Source organism: Neodothiora populina (genome assembly GCF_041146345.1).
Source record: "Neodothiora populina strain CPC 39397 chromosome Unknown canker_contig_8, whole genome shotgun sequence".
Lineage (NCBI taxonomy): Eukaryota > Fungi > Ascomycota > Dothideomycetes > Dothideales > Dothioraceae > Neodothiora > Neodothiora populina.
In genome coordinates, this window is record NW_027191411.1 from 108,490 (window position 1) to 126,147 (window position 17,658).

The window sequence follows — 17,658 nt, forward strand, 5'->3', positions numbered from 1 at the left end:
ATTCAGGTACCTTTAGTACTTCGCACTGAAAACACAGTGAGGTAAGGTAAGGTAGATAGAAGGGGTACTTGTGGTCTACCCAGACATTGACTATTCGTAAATTCGTGAAGCGACAATAGTGCTCTCCATGCAATCGAGCGCCGTGTAATCTGAGTCTTGCAAGCGCTGTTTCGCTTCAGAAATAAAGAGAGAAAAGAGAAAAAGGGAACAAAAAACGCGTTCGACAGAGCTGTATGAAGCCTCAGTCGCCAAAAAGCACCATAATATCCGGCGACTTTGTAAAATAATCTCGGGCCCTCTTTCCTTTACTAGAGTTGAAAAGGAAGAGGAAGGTGACCACCGTCTTCAAGGAAGCAACCAGCAAAAGGCCGAGAGTCGGGTTGACGAATTTCCCTACAACAGCACCAACAAAAGCTCCACCCAGCATTGAGAAATAGAAAGCTAGCCTCCGATTCCTGGAAGCATTCTTTGCATGAAAGAGCTTCTCATCCGCGACGAATTGTACAATAGCACCAGTGACCATTGTCGTATTAAGTTCGGGCATACGCACACACAAAGCCAGTGAGATCTGTCCACCGCACGCAAAGCTGAGCATGGCAATGACACCAAGCGCGAAAGGGCCCGTCCTTTCGTCTGAGCCCCAGAAGCGTAGCGCAGTGGCGCCAAAGACGAGGGTCGTCTGCATCAGGTTGGTGATCAGCAGCCATAGTCGTCTCTTCTGCCCGAACCAGTTGCCAAGATGACCAAAGATGGTAGCGCCAGCTACAAAGAGTGAGATAGCCACGGCGACATTAGGTTCCGTCTGGATGACTACTTTATTCTGGACGGCAGCCAATGCTAGGAGGATTGTGTTGCCGGTCTGCTTGGACGTGAAGACACTGTACGAGGGAAATGTCGTTGCGTCAAGTATACCGGTTGCAAAAGATAGTATGAGAAGTTCGACCTCCAACAGGATATCATGAGCGATATCTTGGTCGAAGAATGCTGGTAGTCTGTGTTCCCGTGGTAGATGTCTGATCTGTGCCTCGAGATCCGAGGGGTCGGCTATACGTGCCGAGGACGCAATGTCAAATGAGTATGGAGGCGTCGTGCGTGTTGAAATGCCAGATACTTGTGAACGTTGTTAGATCAAGAGCATCATCACACTCATGTAGGCTATACTGTACATACCGAAATTGATATGCTTCTCGGAGTCCGGTGATGCAGCCATGATCGGATCTCTCGACGTTGCCATGGCTCCAGGATTCTCGGATATCGATTGACAACTATATTTGCAAATCAAGGCACAGTCAATGTGATGCACGATCTGTAAACTGCACAAGAGCTCGCTGCCTTTTGGTGATGCTTTCTGAACATTTCACAGGGGAGGCCCGGAACACACTTATAGGCACGCATGGAAGCTCTCAAATCGTTGGGCATATCCTGCATGATCAACATCGCAATATAGAGGCACACGAACGCTGTATCAGCACTTTGGAGAGTTGCCAGCTCCAAGCATTATTGGCATCTGGCTCAGCCCTTGCTTGTGGGTTTTGCGGGCTTGGCTGTAGTAATTTATAGAGTCAAATTACGCGTCGGTTAATGATGGTAAAATAATGGGAGATGTGGATGGTCTAGATAAGCTCGTCAATCGACGTGTGCCAATGTTGGGAACGGTGGCTCAGAATCCAAGAGAACTTGTCGTCTAGAAGAACCTATCAGAATCGACAGCCAATATGCACTTCTTGACGATGAAGGCATATGTTTCGACGGTTCGGCCCTTCCCACACTTGGCCTTAAAGTAAGATGCATGATGAACTATGAGGCGAGTGGAGCCGGCTCGGAAGGGTGCTATCTAGACTTTGCTGTGCATCGAAACGTCAGTATACTTTACGAAAGAGGGAAACATACACGAACTTTATCGGGGTCTTCCTTGTGCCAGCGATTGGATAGCCTCTGACTGTCTATTTTGCTAGGAAACGCCGCGAGCCTGATAACAGACGCTCTATAGAAGACTGGACGGTGTTGTCATCTCGCGTTGGACTTTTGCTTATGCCAACGGCGTGCTCTTCTGAGCAGTTGTGCGGGCTGTAGTAAAATCATACCCGGAGTCATACGGAATACACAGTTTATCGACTGATGGGCCTAGGCTTCCACTGCAAGAGATCTCCGACCCACCTTTCTCCATCAGAAACATACTGTGGCCAGCACTGGTGAATACGACTGCCGAGAGTATAGTACGCTCCAAAGTCGATCGAGGGACCACAGCGACCCAAGCGCCGGATGCGTCCGGTGGGTTAACGGCTAGAGCACCAGTGGTGGAACAGTTATAGGTGCTATTCTCAGGCTAAATGTGTGTTAACAACGATCACAGCTCAGACGCTCCTACTTAGCTGAACGCCCCTAGAGATGGTCGGGGCTTGGAACGATATGCCTCTCAGACACACCTTAATCAGAGGTCATGTCATGCTTAGACTCGCTCATTCCCCATGGGAGTCACAGAAGGTTCAGCAATGGTCATCTCACGAACCTTCATCTCCAATGTGCAGTACTTGACAGAGATTGGTCGTGTGTTAACAGTCTTACTCGCTCCCAAGCGATCGATATAGTATAATGCGAACATGCTTTGAAATCAATTAGCTCATATCACGAAAGTTCCACGCGTCTGCAGCCCGACGGTATGCGCAATATCGAACATCAATATGCCTTCGACGCGCACATATTATGTGGGCCAGCCAGTGGGTTTCCTGTGTGACATTCCGCTGGCGGTGCATAATTCCTTGGCACTGCACGGGTGTCTTGGCTGGGAACATCTCCGCAGCCTCTATTGGGCACGATCAAGCTACTGCACCACACCCTTAATATAAACCACATACTTACGCAGTTGCTGCGACACCTTTGTTCCCCTGTCACACTGAGATGGCGACCTTCAGATGCCAAGCCATGATTTCCTTCATGTGTAGCATGTGCCAACGTCGACACCTTGTGCCTCCTGCCCAGTGTTTCCGAAAAGCGGGTCGCTGCAGGTCAAACACCTCCAAACTGACCAAACGAGGGAGTTGATCGTCATAGGCTAACAGAACCCTTGCATGTGCTTTCGTCGTTCCTGCATTTCCTACGACATTTTGTACGATACAAACCAGTGACTGTTTACCTCTGCTCAAATAAGAAACATTACTTTTGAAAAGATCGTCTTTCATTACCTACTCAACCATCTTATATCTTTCTCATTCAGACAATTCGCCAACACAAGTGTGCCGTCATAGCAAATCACATCAGTAACCATCATGTTTTTCACTACCGCTCTCATCTCTCTTGTCGCCGCTGGCGCATCGGCAATGCCATCTCAGATGCAGGAAAGAGCCCCTGGTGGCGTAAGTGCTATCAATCGAAGCATGTGAATCTGCTTGGGCGAGTGCGGCCCTGTCTAACATATATGACACCTGCAGGTCTACTTCTGTACCGGTGCCAACTTCACCGGATCATGTCAGCAGCAGAACTACGCGCTGAACAAATGTGTTGACTTCCCCACCGGCTTCAACAAGACCATCTCATCGTTCGGCCCCGAGAAGGGTGCCGAGTGTCTACTGATGCAGTACGTGTTCGCGATACCAGTCTTCCCGCACCTTCCCATGATCCACCAACCTAAATCATCCTTGTCTCTCTTCTGCCCTATCGTGATAAATGACGATATGACTGATGCATTGAGCTATAGGGGCCACTGCAACGCAAACGAGGACTACTATTCGATCACATACCCCGGTGTCTCCGACTTGAGCACCATCAGCGAGGACAACATCGCGACCAGTTACATCTGCCTTGAGGAGTTCAGCGACGCAGCAGCCAAGACTCGCGTTCTCAATACGATTCTTTAGGCCTTTTCAGCTGAAACTTCAAGTCCATCCGGCGGATAGATCATGACCACTGCCTGACCTCGGGTTTTCTTCCTTGTCTGTCTATTTTCTGCGACCCACTGTCATTGTAACATTATATCATCGCATCACTGGGAGCTCGGAACAGGGTTCCAGGTCTCTACGTTGCTGTGACATTTGCATCATCATGCAGACACATGGGCGCATTTCCTTTGTTGTTATCTGTATATCACCAGCCGAGCAGGAGGGAGAGGCAGAATAGAAAAGATGATCAAGAGACCCTGCATGAAGAATAATTTCTCCAGTCCTTTGTCCTATGCGCCTCAGACACATCACAGACGTCTCGTGTCTCGCAAATCCCCCATGTGCACGCCTCAACTCGTAGATGAAGTGAGGCGAGTAGCTAAAAGGACTTTATTACACAATTAACCAATTGAAAAACGTGGCTTTTTTTCCCGACCATGGCACATGTATCCGCATCCAAGCGAACGGGATCCACGAGATAAGGCACGTCCCGACCCTCGTGCGATTGCCGGGAGGAAGTATACGAGGTTAAAAGAAAAGAAGATAAGCGTAGGTACAGTAGATATCAAGCAAAGCTTCCTTTTCCGCTTCGCTTATGGACAAGGCCAAGGGTCCAAGAGAAGAGAGATAACGCATGATATAGTAGAGCGGCGAAGTGTAACATATTCTTCTGCAGGCATGTCTATCACTCGTGGTTCTCTTTCAATTTTTTAAACTTTCGGATTCTCGATAAGGGATGAGGGGGTCAATATAACATGTGTCTGTGTCGCATCACACGACAAAGAACGATCACATCACCAGAAGACAATAACATCGACGATGTGTCAGAATGAGCGACTCGAAATCAAAACAAGACGGCGACTTTGTTAGGAAAGGAGAGAGACGCAGAAATGTAGAGTCAGAGATACAACAAGGAATGAGTAAAGCCTTGGCTGCATGCTGATCTTGCAGATCGACGTTTCTCTCTGCACAGCCACGGTGGAAAGCAAAGAAAATAAGCAAAGATGTGTCAAGGACGAAACATGGAGGCAGAAAAAAAAAGTGTGTCAAGGGAGAATATTATTGTGATGCTAATTTATCATGAGACCGGTTCAGAAATCTATGGGGCCTCCAAGAGTTAACTAATGCTGTTGAGCAGCAACCGTCCAGCGCATGTGCTGTTTCCGAAAGTAAATCAATTCTCAAAATTCCTCTCCGTTGTACTCCGGCCCTTTGTCTTCCTCGCGTTAAATCGAGAATGTTGGGAACCCGTGAACAGAGCCTCTTGGCGACCGACAATGTGTTGTCTTCCTAAGGCTAATGTACTGGAAGCTAGGGCTTGTTGCCTTTCTTCTCGACCCAATCACGCCATTGCTTCCATTCTTTGTAGTTCAGATCGACTTTCTTGCCCTCGTACCTTACGAGTTCCAGCCCCGAGACCTTACGCCACTCGTCTCTCTTGCCCGACCAGCCAGCTTTGCGCATCAGACTGATGATGGCCTCTTCCTTAGTCCAACCTTGCTCGAGAGCGACGTCGGGAAGATATGTCGCGCCTAGGCGATTGCTGTGTGATGTGAAACTTATGCGAATGCCGTGAACACCAATAGTCCAATCGAATGGATCGCGGGTGGGCGCGGAGAAGTTGGTCAGTAGAGTCACGCAGCACTGAAGCTTGGGGAGAAGCTCTTTCGAAATGGGCATGAAGCGGTGGTCCTCGAAGGCTGAAGTGAGAGCATAATCGCTGAGACCCTCTTCGAGCGGCTGAGCCTGGAACGTGCCTATACATCCGCGTAGAGACTTGTTGCCGCTGCTGGGAGAGATGGTGTTCCACGTAATGAACAGTGGACAGCGATCCTCAGGCCTCGCCGAGGCTGACGATAGGGAGGTACGTGATGAGGATTGGGAGGCCGGGGCAGTGCTACTGCTGCTTTGACCCGAAGAGGACGATGATGTAAGAGTGGATGAAGAGGAAGCGGAGTTTTGCGAAGCGACGTGGCGGAGAAGACGTGATATGGCGGCTGGACGACCTGAACTGCCTGCAGTTGATGTGCGAGACGTCGAGTCATCCTCGTTGTCCACATCCGTCATCTCGGCATCGTCGGTCTCATGATCCTCGTCTTCATTGTAGCACTGATCCCACAACTGTTGCACCTGAGCTAGAGTGAGCGCTGGTCTCTTCTCAAAGCTGGCCGCCAGAGTTTCGAAGCAAAAAGCGCAATGTGCTCGAGTGGCCATTTTGGTGTGATGATGTGCTTTTTGAAGTACAGATGAGTTGCTGGGAGATGTATAGCTGACCACTGACCCTTCAGCTGCAATGTATGCCTCTGTATATAGAGGCTACGAACAACAAGATGATCTGGGAAGCGAGGCAGATTTATTATATAGTAAGATAGGTAGTTCTATCCTTTGCAAGGTTGTTTGGTTGGGAGTGAGGGATATGAAATGGGCGGACACGGAACTCAAGGTGAAAGTCTGGATATAAGCGGTAGCACTGGGCAGGACGGGATTCTACGATATGATGAGTTGGTCGGTCTTCAAAACTACTTTATGTTATTTCTGGGCAAGTGTGAAAAGCGAGGTATGGTGAGGTATCACAAGATGAGAGTTGGAAGCTCCCAAGAGAGCGGCTGACCTCATACAGCGGGGCGTGATCGGGGTCCCTGCCTAGAAGGTAAGTAAGATTATCAGGATAAGGCAATTACCCTGATAGCAGCACATGCGTCTGCAAACACCCGTGTGGTCGCACGCACGGCTGCATAAATCTGTGATTTGCATAATAATGCAAGGCTCACGGGCCCATGCACAAACTACCACTCGTCTTCGTAGATCGAACTACAAACAACCAACTCACATCTGGTATAGATTGTATTCAGATACGTCTGGCCCTTTTCTCAATGGTATACTCGCTGGATCTACGACACTTTCCTCAAAGAAAGAATGTATCGCCGCTGAAATGCTACAATGAATTAATGAATCGAGTCTGCTAATAATGAGCATCGGTGCTCTTGACAACGGTCTCCAGTTCATCAAAGAGGTCTTTGTCCGTACGAAGATGAAGAGAAGCATTGTTCTTTGACCTTTTGTTCCAATCTCATGTCTCTACGAAGGAAGCTTTGACTTCCGAATCCTTTGTTCACGCCAAAGAAATGCTTTGTCGTGAACTCATTCAATGCACTATATATACTCGATGTCATCCCACTTCCATGCTGTGCTACCTGCATCAGTCCCCTCTAATCCCTGTTACATTCTCAGAGCCGTGCTCGAGGATCAGGGTGGGTCAACTAACCTAATCAACAGCGTCGATACATTCACCATGGCCAATACCACTTTCGGCATCGAGATTGAATTCATACTGGTATGTCCTCTTGACGAATGTCTTGATCTACAGTCAAAGAAGTCCCTGGATTGCACTGAAGATGCCGCGAAGATCATGCTCCATGATGCCCTCAGCGAACCATTCGAAACCCCATGTTGGATTCCTAGCTGCAACCAAGATCATCCCCGTCATCTGCCTCTGAAGCCTCTAGACCTCACTCCGGAGGAAGATTATGTAAATCCTGGGGAAGTCATTAACGCTGAGATGTATGCTGGCTGGAACATAGACGAGGACCACTCTGTCGGGTTTTACAACGAGGAAGATGAACAGAATGCTGCGTGGCATCTCGAAGAGGAGTGCTTCTTCTTATATGGTGAGATCTCATCCAGGATCATGAACTTCAACAAGCCAACTCCCTGCCCTGGACATCGCGATGAACACGACGAAGCGTACGATTGGCGTTTCGAAGTTCGATTCGTCCTCGACAGACTGCGGGCGCGATTCAACGATCCGCAAAAGCCAGGCTATCGCATTTTCGTCAATGGATCGTGTGGAGGTCACGTCCACATCGGTGGACAAGTCTCTGATCAGTGGCCACGTATAGCTCGTCTTGTCTCGTGCATGTATACCGCGTTCGAGCGAGAGATAGACAGGGTTCTCACTGTACCTAGGATCACTGGCTGGGACCATACCGGTCTTGCTGAACCTGCTTTGGCGATAGAAGGGGTGGACCATGGCATGACATATCATTATCCAGGCAGCGACTCACCTGATTTCACCTCGGATTATGGGATGTACTGCAAAGCTCTTTCGATGCTTCACCTGACCAACGTCAACAGAGTAATGCGATTGAGAGGAAGAAAGAGAAATCTGCAGGTACCAAATCAAAATGCCGCAGTACAAGATAGGCAGCCTGCAGGGCTTGATCATCTGGAGGCCAGGACCAATGTTCCTGCTTGGCTCCACAAGCTACTCCGGACAGCGACCATCGAAGAACTAGATGCTCACTGGAACCATATGAATGGTCACACGACCGCCATCAATCTTACGAATCTCCGTGTCCAACCAACGGAATCGGAGGTAACCAAGAAGATGACCATTGAGTTTCGCGCCCATGCAGGAACTTTGGATCCCGACGAATGGATTTCGTGGGTTGATACTTGCGCCAGGGTCGTCGAGTGCTCCGCCGCGAGCACGGTGAGTAGAATGTGTGATTATTTCCTTCTCAAATGGGCTGATCCAGATTTCACATTTCTAGAGCTGATCCGTGACCTCGGAACCAGTACTCAGACACAGGCATTCTATGCAACTATGCTGACGGACAGGTATGCCCAAGATCGTTGGGCCCGAGTCGTCGAGCGAGAGAAGGGCTTCGCACCACACGATTTGAAGCAGCTCGTCCATATCGTCGAGTTCAGGAACTATCAGTGCAGACTTCAGCATCACGTGGACGAGAGGGTCCGCCACAAATTCGAAAGAGGACTCTATGGTAAGTTCCCCAAAGCCTTTGTCGATCGCATGCTGCCTAGAGATGTCGCTAGACTTCAGGGGTACAAACTGACGATGAACAGAGCAGAGGAAATTTAACCTACCACTGGTCCCAAGATCGACGATATTGCTTCTTAAGCGCATACGAATGTGCCATGAGATGCTGTTGACTGGCAGGTTCCACTCCAGCCTGTTGGTACGTCCGGTATGGACGAGGAGTCCAGCGTCGATGCATCAAACGACGCAAGCGAAGAGACTGAGGAGAGTAGCGAGTATCGTTAGCGAGTATCGTTTGGCCCTCTCGCGGGCTTGAGTGTGTCTTACTACAAGGTAAGTGCCAAGGTAAGTGCTGCAAGACTTCAACAATGTAAGTGGGTTCGGTCTAGGTTTTCATTTTTTGGCCTCTTTCATTTGGCATAATGTATCGCTGCAAATCAATTTTTTTCCCTCGTCTCCATACTGTTCGGCTTCAATGTCGTGCTTCGTAGTTTTCCATATCTCATGCTTTCGTTATATTCAGGACGTTTGCCTCGTATGTGCCTCACACGTAGTAGACATCGAGGAAAGCTCGGCATAAACATTGGGTATGCATTATGTTCATGACTGATCGTGTTCATTTCTATAGTCTAACCCGCAATGTAGCGTGAGCTCGTGGTATAACCTTTTTCAACGCCTCGCTATGTATCAGATAGGGGTGTCATCTGTTCCCTGTTGACCCAAACGAAAAGAGGAAAAACCAGAAGACGGAAAGACGCTGCAAACAACAAGTACAATCTCAGCGCTTGCCCTTCTTGCCCTTTCCGCCCCCGGCTGAAGCAAGGGTCTTTGGAGCAGCGTGCCCAAGGTCCTTGATATGCTGATGCATTTTAGATCTCGAGGGGAATGTCGCATCACACATTGCACAGCCGAACTTGGAATCCGATGGTTCGAGTGCGGATGCTGCTGCGGCAGCCTTTTTGGCTCGTTTCTTGGCCGCCGCGCCCAGTTTGGGTTTCGTTTGTTGTGGGATGTCTTCCACGTCACTGATGTCGTCGTTTTTGGTTGAGCCAGGTTTAGGGATGGGTGTGTTATCTAAACGTGACGCGAGAAGGGCTTTGACATCTTCGGGTGAGGCGTATTCATCGTTGTCGGTGTCCTCTTCGTCTGAACTGTCATGCGATACAGGAGATTTGGACGCTTCTGATGCATTGTCGTTTTTTACTTTCGGTGTTTTCGTTCTTTTTGCTCTCGACTTCGTATTGGTTGCAGTATCTCGGACTGTCATGTGATGTATTTGTTCGGCTGCCTCAGCGTCCGAGTCGACCAGGATCGGGACAGTCTCCTCTTCGAGTAGCTCGTCGTCCTCGTCGGACAAGGGCGTATCGGCACCGCTGACAGATGTGCTGTTGAGATTGAGTTTCGCATTGTCCTTTCGCATCTTTTTCTGCAAGGCGAAGACGGCTTTTTGATGTTTTTTGCTCTTCTCGTGCGCGTCCCATTGCTTCTCACTTTTGAAGGTCTTCCTGCACGCCACGCACTCGTAATGTTCCTCTTCGCTTTCCGATTCTGTGATTTCACCTTCGTGTTCATCTTTCTCAACAGGTACTGCCCAGGCAGGCACTTCCTGCTGCATCTGTGCCGCATTCGCTGCTCGAGCTCGCGCAGCTTGTGCGGCAGCAGCATCTCGTAAGATCTTCTGTCTTTCTGCCTCGGTCTGAGTGTTTGGGGTATATCTCGGATCTCTTTTTCTGACGAATGCCACCAGTGCTCTCACGGCATCGTTGAATTCTCTCTGACCCTCTTCTCTGAGCTTTTTGTTCTCTTTCTCCATGGCCCGTCTGTACTGTCTGTCCGGAGCCTCTGATAGCCGGAATTTGTCCTTCCAGGCGAATGTCTTTCGCGTAGAGAAGCCGATCCAGACCTGGTAGAACTGCTTGACCACATCATTGTACTCGTCGTCGGCATGTCCGAACGGAGGGTATTCCGGGATGTCGACCTTCTCCCATTCGGCAGCGATCTCTTCTTCCTTGGCCAGCTGCTCGAAGATCTCTCTCAAATACCCGTAGAATCCAGAGGGTGCATCGGAGAACTCGACGTTCTTGTTGAATCTGCTCATCACGCGCACGAGGTCGTCGGCACTCGTGACTTTGGTGTTGTACTCGAACTGCTCTCCGGCATCCTGGGCTGCCTCGCCGCCTCGCAGGATGGCTGCCTCATGCGAGTCATACCAGGCACGTTCCTGAGGGTCAGAGAGGATTTCGTAAGCGGTCTGCACCTCGGCGAAGAGTTTGGTGGTTTCCTCTACGGCACCATAGTTACGGTCCGGGTGCAGCTCGAGGGCTTTCCGTCGGTATGCTTTTTTCAGTTCGTCGTCTGTTGCGATTCGTTCGACTGAGAGCAGCTCGTAGTAACTGCGTTTGACTTCTGCTGCTGGCGCTGCTGCTGCGGATGGCGCATTCGCGCTTGACTGACCTGCTCCCATTGTTTCGGCTGTGACTATCACAAGGACTGGTTCAGATGATGGGAACAATGGGGAGCAAGGCGACTACAGACAACCAATATAGTATTGTAGTTGTTATACAGCCATGATAGGCTAATTGTGGATGCTTGGCGAATGACTCATGCTTTCGCCAGCGTCGATCACGACTCATGCGTGCATTAAGCTTCAAACTATGGGGAAACCCTGGGACAAAAGCGGGCAATCTGGACTCGTCTATTTTCGATGCCATCCATATCTCCTACGCCACGCTAGGAATATCGAAGAGGTCGTGTGCTCTCTTGCCTGTTGGGAGATAGTCTCTACGGCGCCATAAAGAGACAAAAAAACCCCTTCACGCTGTTGCTTTTCCGGGGGGGAAGACATGCCAGTGATGCACGGGAGTGGCGACTGTAGAAACACAATGGTGCAGACCCGATCAAGAACGACCAATCATAGCCAGCACCATTACTACGAGGGCTGATGAATCGACCATGATGCCTTGGATGACATGAACGAAAGAAACACAATAATCCTCCAAGCCATGAAGTACGGCCATGAATACAAGCAACTGCTCGCGAGTGAAGGCTTCCCAGCAGAATGGGTGTGCGAAGCAGTATCCTACCGCGAGCTGAAAAAATGCATCAAGAAAGTGCAGCAGGAACTGCTCGCCTTCGGGCTCGACGCAGACACGCTGCACAGCGTCCCGGCCATTTTCGGAGTCGGTACGCCGCCGCCGCCGCCACCGCCAGAAGACGAAGACGAAGACGAAGTTTTGTCTGAGCGCCATGAGACGCCGTCTTCCTTTGTTCCTGAACTATGGGTTGCTGTCGACAAGGAGAGCGGGTCTTTTGTCGATGCTGGGCTTACTCAGGGCACAAAAGACCATTTCAGTCGACTTCGCAGCACGACTACTACTGATGATGATTATGGAGTCGAGGTAGAAGAACAAGACGCGCGAGCGGAACGAAGACCTTCGGTGGGATCCGACGTCCGATGGGTAAATGTTCCACTGTCGACAGCAGCGACCTTCTTTGATCTCCTCGACCCGCGACTCGCCAGACTCGACGCTCTGCAACAGCAAGAAGAAAAGCGACTCGAAGGCTCAATCATCAGTCTCGGCAACGCCATCGAAGCACTAACGCACCCGATCGCGAAGAAGAGGCGCAGTGGCAAATTCAAAGAACAGACTGACACAGGCACCTGGCGCGAGATCCTCGCACTATACATCGACTCGGCCGTGTTCTTCTCAACCTACGAACAAGACCACGGCACGCGCACCTTCACCAAAGCCAAAGCGCAACTGCAGCAATTCTCCGACACGCTGCTGACGCAAAACCTCGCGTCCAAACTAAAATCGCCCCAGAGCGCGCACGCCTTCTCACACTTCATCAGCATAAACCTGTCCATCCTGAAAGCGATGCGCTTCCAAGAACTCAACAACGAAGCCGTGCGCAAGATCCTCAAGAAACTCGACAAGCGCACCTCGCTGGGCGCCGCCAAAGCCTACAAAGGCAAGCCGCTGAGCGGGCCCTTCGCAAAGTCCATCGCGACAGACATGTGCGCCGCCATGTCGTCCAACGTCGTCTGTGTGGTGCCGCAGACGACGGACTTTATCTGTCCCGTCTGCTACGGCTTCGCGTGGCGCCCCATTCGTCTGGGCTGCTGCAGCGCCATCTACTGTATCCGCTGCGTGATCCGGCTGCAGAAGGAGGCGGAGAGGAAATGCCCCATGTGCAGAGAGGCGACGATCCAGGGCGCGACGGCGGAAAACATCGACGATGTCACCGCGGCGTATCTGTGCAGGTATTTCCCCAGCGAGGTCAAGGAGAGGCAGAGGGAGAACGAGCGCGCGGCCACGGTCGATCGGTTCGGTGAGGGGTTTTATCGGCCTGGGTGTGCCGTTATGTAGATCTATTCTCTCTCTCTCTCTCTCTCTCTCTCTCTCTCTCGCGTTGTTCTCTTCTTCTTGCCCAGAGTATATCTAGATGATACTCGCTGTTTACCTTGGGTACGGTCTCATGATCACGGACATGGACGAATGTACGAGACAATAAATACGCAGTTCACGTTAGATCTAGTCTTCTGGACCGGGACGCGAATGGGTGAACGAGACATTTCTAGCTACGGATTTTGCGCTGGACAGGTTCTTTTCTGTTTGACATGAACTCTATTTGATCATTGCTAGGTGTTGCTTTCGTATCTCGCTGATTTCCTGCATATGGTGATGGTGGTGGTGATATTAGAGATTATCAACTTTCATACAAGTGCATGCATCTATCCACCTATATTCATTCCTTCGTCATCATCATCATCGTCGTCATTACATCATCAGTTCTTTTCCCCACACAGTATGCATCAAGTGCTCGCCGTGGGCGGTTTCTGAGCGGCGAGGATGGCCCTGCGTGAATTTCTCTTAGTTTGACATTTCTTTTGAGCCGATGATCTTGCCGTAATATGGTCGAAAGAAACAAGTGAAGGGAAGTGAAAAAAGAGCAAGAGGAGCAAAGCAAAGAAAAGAAAAGAAAAGAAAAAAAAGGAAGAAAAAAGAACTCACATCTGCCAGTAATAATGCTTCTTCCTGTCATCCAGATCCTTCCTGACCTCGACCAGAAACATCTCGACGGCCTCGGGCGACCAATCCAGATACTTTGTCCACAGCTTCAGCGCAATCGCCGAAACAAACTGTTTCGTGTTCTCCAGAGTATAGACGCCGATTTCCTTTTCCTGGTGACCGCGAGGCCATGGGCCCAACGCCCATTTGGGCCACTTCTCTTTGATGTTCACGAATCCTTGGCGTTGGAGCTGAGACTTGAATTGCGTGCTGCACATGGTGTCTATGCCTGCTTTGGCGGCTGCCTCTCTGACGCGTTGAGACCAGACCAGAAGAGGAGAGTCCGGGGGCACACTGTCGTCGTCTGCGAACGCGACAGGGAACTGGACTTCTTGGACTTCGATCCAGCCGCCTGGTCGCAAGTGTTTCCATGCTTGACGGAAATACCGTGGCCAGTCATGCATGCCCATGAGTAGCATGCGCGAGTGCACAAAGTCGAATTGCCGTTCGTAGACCCATTCGTCTTCGGCATTGTCGATGAGGAAAGAACAGTTTGGAGGTGTCCAGGCTGGCTGGATGGGACTCAGATCCGTGCCGATGACGTCTGCTTGGGGATGCAGGTCTGCGAATTCGATGGCCCAGTTCCCGACTCCTGTGCCGACGTCGAGGACATCATGCAAGGTGTTGGACGTCAAAGGAGCAATGTGGAGACGCTTCTGCAGGGTCAAAGACCAGACTAGATGTTGGATGTCGAGGCGGTCTATCTCCTGTTCGTCGTTGGGCAGATGATATGCGTCGTCTTCGAACGCGTGATAGCGCCTTCCGTTGGCGAATCGATACTCGAGGACAGTCGAGTTGAGGGATGCGGTGCTGGAGAGTCGGTCGCGATCCTCGGATCCAAGCGCCGAGTCGATTTCGGAGTTTTCATGTGAGTCGACTAGCAACGACTGACCTATGACCAGGTTGCTGGCGCTACTGTTCGATGCTGCGATTGACTCGGCTGCTAGTGGGTTGGTAGAAGGGAGAAGAGGCGAACCGGGTTGACTAACAGCGCTCGCTTCTGGTTGAGACTGAAGAGCGTGTTTGTTGAGCCAGTCGTGGGTGTATCTTGGTATCGCCCTGTCGGCGACAGCATCAGAGTCTGCATTTGTGGTTGGTGGTGCTTCCGCGACAACTTGCTGCTGTCCCTGGCTGTCCTTTTGAGCTTCCGCATCCGGTGTGTCGCCTGCCACTGATGGATGCAGCGGCAACTGTAACTGCGACGAAGATGACATGGCAGACTGTTTGTCTTGATTCGAGCAGGACTAGCTCTGCCACGCAGCTTAACGAAGGAAATGCGAAGAGAAAGAAGAGAGGTCAATACACGACAACCCCTCTCACCCACTTTGGTACGAGTAGTGATGGCTGACAAGTAATTCAATTGATCGTCAGGTCCAAGACAAGAGCATGACTTTTGAGTTCTGACAAACGGAGCATGGAAAGTTACCGTTTATGTCAAGATATCCTCTCCTTTCCGAGAGCCACTTCCTAGTATATGCAGTACTGTACATACAGAAAACTGACGACACTGTGAGCTCAATCTCGGAGGCAGGTCCTACCTATACACTGCCAAAGCACAGTAAGGTATGCCTATAAGTGATGACATATTCCCTAGGCTTGATTGGCCGTAGAGTCTCTCCTAAGGTACTGTTCCACTGTATGCTGAGAGAAGGGCAAGAAAGAATACCTTAGGTAGTGAGGCGGGTCGAGCACGGCAGTTGTGCTCTCTGCTGCGCTGCGAAAAGTGGTCAAAGGAATATGAAACAAGATAGGGAGGGGTGAATCCTGCGGGCCGAGGTCAGCCACCCGCGATATCCTTTTCCCGGCTGCGTCTGCCTATTCGGGACAACGCACATTCATGGAGCAGAAACAGAGGTTAACACGGCAGCAGAACTATGGCTCGAAAAGGCCGAGACTTGTATATTCCAGACCAAGGTGTGCGATGAACGAGAGAGGGACTGACTGGAAAAGGAATCGACTCTCTTTTGTCTTTCACACAGTAGATACCATACCTTTGTTCTTCCGACGTGACTTCAACAGTCAAGTTCATTTCTGCTCAACAGTGAGCAGATACAGTACGGTGATTGGGTCGGGGGTGGGAGATTAATTTCGTTTCGATTCATCATATACAATGTTTTTTTTTCACTATCGCCCTTTTTCCTCCAGCCAGAAGCCATCGTGAAGACGGATGCAAAGAACAATCGTTCCTCTTCAGTCAAGATCGTCATTGCTCGTCGCTGCTGTCGTTGATGATGCCGTCGGCTTTGTGGCGGGATAGAAGTCCAACTTGCCGCCCTCGCCCAGCAGTCCCTCGCGATCGTAATGGCTTCGGGCGCGCAGGTACGGGTCGAGGGTCCAGTAGTTTTCTTGCAGTTTGTCCTTTACCGCGCTTCGTTCGCTGCCGCCGCGTCCGCTGTCGCTCGCCCAGGAGATGGTGTCTCGCTCGTAGGCATCGACGAGCGACTTGCGCTCGGCCTCGATGGTGGCGCGTTGGGATGCGCCCTGCTCCATGACCTTGTTCTCGCCGGCGACGGGCTCAATGTACTTGTACTCGAAGGCTTCGTCGCCGTCCAGCTCCTTCATGATGCGGTCGCGCGGGATATACGTCTGCAGCTCGTCGATGTTCTTCGCGAAGTGGATCTTCGAGGCGACGACGGGATCTAACCAGCCCTTGATGATGCGCCAGATCTGGTTGAAGACCCAGGGGGCCTTGTAGACGACGACACTTCCGAGGGACTCGGGGTAGTTTGCTTCGAAGCACTTGATCATGAACTTCACGGGAGCGTAGTCCTAGACGTTGGGTGTCAGTAGCCAATCGCGAAAAAGGAGAGAGAGAATAGAAGACTCACCATGTTGGCCATGCTGAAGCTGGTCATGTCGAAAATGATGGTGGCGGTGTCGACATTGCCCCTCAACAGCATGCGCGCCGTCTCAATGGTATAGACAGTGTAACGCTCGAGACTCTTCTCCGTCTGCTCGCCGCCCTTGTGCAGACGTACTCTGACCGTCACGACGGGTCTGCCTTCCTTGTCGACGCCGTGAATGACACTCTTACCCATGCGCAATTGTGTCAGGAAGTCGGCCGAGTCCTTGTCCGAGTCCTTGCGCTTGAAGGCGCCCTCTTCTCCGTGCAGCATTATGTCGTCGTCGACGTGCATCTCCTCTGCGCGCCAGTGCATGGTCGCGATGAGCATGACAAGAGCATTGTGGACGTCCCATTTCCTCGCGCGCAGGAATCGAAGAAGCAGAGCGTCGGGGTCGTCGTGCTTGACCATGTTCCAGAAGGCCAGGCGCAATGTCTCGGGCGAGGTCGAGGCGATGGCCTCCTTGAACTCTCTGGTCTGACCGTGCTTGTCGTTGGATGCGTCGTCTGCGGCGGAAGATGAAGCGGCCGACTCGGCGTCCTTTGTCTTTTTGGATTTGAACAGGCTCATCTTCTTCTTGTGTTTGCCTCCAGCATCGGTCGCGGGGGTCGCGGTGCCGCTGGCGGAGGCGGTCGTGGTCGAAGCATCGTCCGAGGTTTCAGTGTCGACACCGAAGACATTCAGAGTGGCGATCCAGAACTCCTTGAGCTTCTTCTCCTGCTCAGGAGTGAGATTGCCGGGACGACCGGGAGGGGTTTGGGTGGGCATATCAGGATATGCGCGCGACGATGTCGTTTCGACGGGGGACTCGGCGGGGTCGTCAAGCGGGGCGGCGGCGGCGGCGGCGGCGGCGGCGGACTTGGAATGCAGATATGGTTCTGCAAAGTATGCAGCACCGAGCACGACAGAAGCGACAAGCAGTAGAGTCAGAGGGTCGACAGCACTGCGCTGAGGAAATGTCTTGGTGGAGTTGAAGTAGGAAGTAGAGGCGAAAGTGCGCGACTGTATGAGTTGTGGGAAGAGGAAGGGGCGGCGGCGGCGACTTCGGTAGCAGTGGCGATTCGGAAGGAGAGACTCTTTGTACACGG

At 51.2% G+C, this 17,658-nt stretch overlaps 7 protein-coding genes across 8 annotated transcripts; 2 read left to right on the forward strand and 5 right to left on the reverse strand.

The window, feature by feature from the left end:
• Positions 1-241: 241 nt before the first annotated feature.
• AAFC00_006538 (uncharacterized protein) lies at positions 242-1,234 on the reverse strand (the record flags this gene model as incomplete). 2 transcript variants are annotated; one of them, XM_069346503.1, is made up of 2 exons in its annotated part: positions 242-1,110; positions 1,171-1,234. In XM_069346503.1, the coding sequence occupies 2 exons, from the start codon at positions 1,232-1,234 to the stop codon at positions 242-244; spliced, it is 933 nt and encodes a 310-aa protein (XP_069199371.1). The 2 variants fall into 2 exon arrangements, with proteins under 2 accessions (XP_069199371.1, XP_069199372.1); XM_069346504.1 differs by having other exon boundaries at positions 1,171-1,210.
• Positions 1,235-3,266: 2,032 nt separating this feature from the next.
• Positions 3,267-3,854, forward strand: AAFC00_006539 (uncharacterized protein; the record flags this gene model as incomplete). The annotated part of the gene is made up of 3 exons (XM_069346505.1): positions 3,267-3,353; positions 3,429-3,574; positions 3,695-3,854. 3 exons carry the CDS (start codon positions 3,267-3,269, stop codon positions 3,852-3,854), a joined length of 393 nt encoding a protein of 130 aa, XP_069199373.1.
• A 1,332-nt stretch (positions 3,855-5,186) lies between these two features.
• AAFC00_006540 (uncharacterized protein) lies at positions 5,187-6,089 on the reverse strand (the record flags this gene model as incomplete). The annotated part of the gene is made up of 1 exon (XM_069346507.1): positions 5,187-6,089. One exon carries the CDS (start codon positions 6,087-6,089, stop codon positions 5,187-5,189), a length of 903 nt encoding a protein of 300 aa, XP_069199374.1.
• A 3,344-nt stretch (positions 6,090-9,433) lies between these two features.
• On the reverse strand, positions 9,434-11,119 carry AAFC00_006541 (uncharacterized protein; the record flags this gene model as incomplete). Its single annotated transcript, XM_069346508.1, has 1 exon — positions 9,434-11,119. The coding sequence occupies one exon, from the start codon at positions 11,117-11,119 to the stop codon at positions 9,434-9,436; it is 1,686 nt and encodes a 561-aa protein (XP_069199375.1).
• A 538-nt stretch (positions 11,120-11,657) lies between these two features.
• On the forward strand, positions 11,658-13,025 carry AAFC00_006542 (uncharacterized protein; the record flags this gene model as incomplete). Its single annotated transcript, XM_069346509.1, has 1 exon — positions 11,658-13,025. The coding sequence occupies one exon, from the start codon at positions 11,658-11,660 to the stop codon at positions 13,023-13,025; it is 1,368 nt and encodes a 455-aa protein (XP_069199376.1).
• A 446-nt stretch (positions 13,026-13,471) lies between these two features.
• AAFC00_006543 (uncharacterized protein) lies at positions 13,472-14,941 on the reverse strand (the record flags this gene model as incomplete). The annotated part of the gene is made up of 2 exons (XM_069346510.1): positions 13,472-13,514; positions 13,671-14,941. 2 exons carry the CDS (start codon positions 14,939-14,941, stop codon positions 13,472-13,474), a joined length of 1,314 nt encoding a protein of 437 aa, XP_069199377.1.
• A 976-nt stretch (positions 14,942-15,917) lies between these two features.
• On the reverse strand, positions 15,918-17,338 carry AAFC00_006544 (uncharacterized protein; the record flags this gene model as incomplete). The annotated part of the gene is made up of 2 exons (XM_069346511.1): positions 15,918-16,496; positions 16,556-17,338. 2 exons carry the CDS (start codon positions 17,336-17,338, stop codon positions 15,918-15,920), a joined length of 1,362 nt encoding a protein of 453 aa, XP_069199378.1.
• Positions 17,339-17,658: the final 320 nt, after the last annotated feature.